Source organism: Verticillium alfalfae, genomic scaffold (genome assembly GCF_000150825.1).
Source record: "Verticillium alfalfae VaMs.102 supercont1.3 genomic scaffold, whole genome shotgun sequence".
Lineage (NCBI taxonomy): Eukaryota > Fungi > Ascomycota > Sordariomycetes > Glomerellales > Plectosphaerellaceae > Verticillium > Verticillium alfalfae.
The window spans coordinates 357,307-360,319 of record NW_003315036.1 but is presented as its reverse complement, the minus strand read 5'-3'; the positions used below and the strand labels follow the sequence as shown (position 1 = coordinate 360,319).

Genomic DNA, 3,013 nt, shown 5'->3' with positions numbered 1-3,013 from the left:
GGTCTAGGTGCCGATGCGCTGGTGCTCAAAGTAGTTGAAACAGCCGCGTGAGGCCATGCTCTCGAGGGCCGTCTCGGCGGCGCCGCGAATGGCCGCCTCGCGCGCCGCCGCCGGCAGCGCCTCGGACGCCGGGTCGGCGAGGTGGCACTTCTTCAGCGTGATGACAAACTCGTTGCCCAGGAGGCCGCCCAGGTGCAGCGGGTGCCTCTCGTAGCGGTAGTCGCCCGTGACGAGGCCGTGGACGCGCGCCTGGACGCCGTGGAGGTTCTCGGCCTTGAGCCAGCGGACGGAGCAGCGCTGGGCGGTGGCGGCGCGGCGGTCCTTGGTGCCGGCAAAGGCAAAGTGCTGCGGCTTGGCGCGGCCGGCGCGGGCGAGCTGGTGGATGGCGTCCATGGTGTCGCGGTTCTCCTTGTAGAGCGTGAAGTGGAGGTATTCGCCCTCGCCTTCGGCCTTGACCTTGCCCTTGGCGTTGCGCCGGTTACTGCCCGTCTTCATGCGGTTTGCCTGGCTGTAGGCCTTGGAGGGGCGTGGTGGACGACCGGAGGCGACGATGATGGCGCCGGCGAGGGACGGGTCGGAGTTGTCGGTCGTCGTGTCGATGAGCGAGTGGAAGACGCGGCGCACGAGCTGGTGCAGCTGGCCACGTTGATCCTTGTCCTCGAGCGGCGGCGACCTCGCTGGCGGCGGAATCGTCTTCTTGGCGGCGGCCGCCTGGTAGATGGCCACGAGGCTCGCGGCGAATTCGGCGCTTGTGATGTCTGTGATGGCCTGGATGTCTGCAGCGGCGGGGCTCCGGGGATCTCAGGCGCAGCGCCGAGCGGCGCGGCTCCGGTTGCGCCGTGTGCCGTTTCCATGGGGGGCCCTCAGGCACCCTGGGGAGCTTGTGCATTCACCGGAAAGCTCCTTTTGTGGGCCTGGTGACTGGGCATTCTTCTGCTGTCGTGGCAGCAGCAGAGGCGGGAGCAGGTGCAGACTTTGGCAGGGAAGCTCGACGAGCTTCCGTCTCCCTTGAAGATGAACGACGGTGCCATCCCTTGCTGGATCTTCATTGACCTGGGAAGTCGGTGAACCTGGCGAGGCGTCAGTATACGATATGTCTGCCAGGCACTCAGTAGCCGGATCACTCACCTCACGCGCGTCTCGCCAGTCCAGCTCTCCATCTTGGGGGCAATGCGCTCCGTGATGCCCAGACCCCTGTTGAGGCGCACACCATGGGCCCCAATCTGAGGCTTGTCTGTGGCAGCCATGGTGACACTAAGTGAACATAAGCCCCAAAAAAGAAAGTGTCCGGGGACGTGTAAGAGGGCGGCTTTGCTGTTGATGAGATGGGTGAAGATCCTGAGTTCACTTTTGCTGAAGTTTGGAAGTACCTTTGTACCTTGAGCCACATTCAGCCACAGAGACCACGAGCCACATCACACGAGGCACAGAAATGGTCTGATTGGCCAATTCTGCGCACCTTGAGCCAGCCTGCCTGCCTGCTTCTTCACCCTCCAAGTCGAGCAACCCACCACCATCACCACGAGCTCCATCCATCCGACTCTCTCTCGCTCCTCGGTCAAAATGAAGCTGCGGCATCGAGAATGAGCAAGGCGAAAGAGGGCAACAAGCACATGATTTTGTTGCCCCATTTCCCCGCACGCACCATGCGACGAAAGGCCCCCTTGTCTCCTCGCGGCGATCCGATGCCCAGAAGCTCCCACTTCGAACGACGGATTCACAGTGCCAATCTCAATCTTTCCTGCTGGCCGAAGTTCCTCCGGACGTTCAAACCCCAGTTTCGGTCTAGATGCCAGGAACCGAGACCCGAAATCCCCGGCTTTGCCTCTCCTTGTCGCATCAATGTGCATCATGTTGGCGATTTCCCACCTCTGAACATCACGACCTTCTCCGCATGACCCCCACCGATCCCCGCGTTCTCACGTCTCACACTGCCGACCCTATCATCCCTGTTCAAACCTCCTCACTGCCACCCAGATCAGCAGCCCATCTCAACCCCAGACCGCGTACGGCTGTACATATAGCCGCCTTGGCCAGGGGGGCTTTCGGACCTCTGGATTGGCGCCGTTCCTCTGGCGCTCCTTTGGCAGCGACGGCGCTTGCTCACGCATGGATGACTCGGTGGGGGTCAATGAGCTTTCTCTCCCTTCCAAGGACAGGATAGGAAGTTTCTCGCCGGGGTTTGTCCTTGCGTAGCCTCACAACGACGTTGGCTGCTGTGAGGCTTGGCGGCGGCCATGACCATGGCGCTGGAGGATCACGACGACCTGCATCAGGTCACAAGGGGACAGGATCGGCGCATTGTCACTGAGTCGCCAGCAACCGAAAGCTACGTTGCAGAGGGTATGCTGGGACGGCCTATATAAAACGCCCTGCCAGATCGGCCTCTCCCCGCCTTGTGACGAGTCTCGCACTGCACTTTGTTTTGCCGTTCTCGTACCTCTTCGACAGACCTTCTTGCGGACCCAGACACCCCTTCGGTCGCGTCCACGATGAAGGCCGAAAACCACAGCCAGCTCGACCACATCGAGGCGACCTCCAGCGCCGTGGACGACCTTCAGAAGCCCGACCTGACCCTGCGCCATGGCGTTCAGGAGAAGAATGTCGAGTCGCTGGCTCTCGCCGATGCCGTCGCCAAAGACAACCCCGACTACAAGTCGAGGTCCCAGGTCAAGCTCTACTGCATGATGGCCCTTTGTGTGCTCAATGGCGTCATGAACGGCTACGACGGCTCCGTCATGAGCGCCATCAACGCCATGGAACCGTTCCAGGACAGGTTCAAGATTGGCAAGACGGGCACGCTCAACGGCGCCACCTTCAGTACGCTTCCCTCCCCCGACACACGTGCATGCCGCGTCAGGACTGATACGCTGCATAGGCATCTACACAGTCGGCTCCATCATCGGCTCTCTGGGCTGCGGCTACATTATGGACCGATGGGGACGCCGCGCCGGCATGTTCATCGGCGCTGCCAATATCATACTGGGCTCCGTCCTCCAAGCTACCAGCAGTG

The 3,013-nt window shown here is 61.7% G+C and overlaps 2 protein-coding genes across 2 annotated transcripts in view; one reads left to right on the top strand and one right to left on the bottom strand.

Annotated features, from left to right (window-relative positions):
• Positions 1-3: 3 nt before the first annotated feature.
• Positions 4-1,853, bottom strand: VDBG_02627 (conserved hypothetical protein; the record flags this gene model as incomplete). Its single annotated transcript, XM_003006442.1, has 4 exons — positions 4-758; positions 1,054-1,070; positions 1,129-1,234; positions 1,460-1,853. The coding sequence occupies 4 exons, from the start codon at positions 1,851-1,853 to the stop codon at positions 4-6; spliced, it is 1,272 nt and encodes a 423-aa protein (XP_003006488.1).
• A 639-nt stretch (positions 1,854-2,492) lies between these two features.
• Positions 2,493-3,013, top strand: part of VDBG_02626 (lactose permease) — a gene marked incomplete at both ends in the record, with an annotated part of 1,748 nt that continues 1,227 nt past the window's right edge. Inside the window, 2 exons of the mRNA XM_003006441.1 lie at positions 2,493-2,820; positions 2,879-3,010. Coding sequence (XP_003006487.1) covers positions 2,493-2,820; positions 2,879-3,010 — 460 coding nt within the window. The remainder of the gene's footprint in view (positions 2,821-2,878; positions 3,011-3,013) is intronic.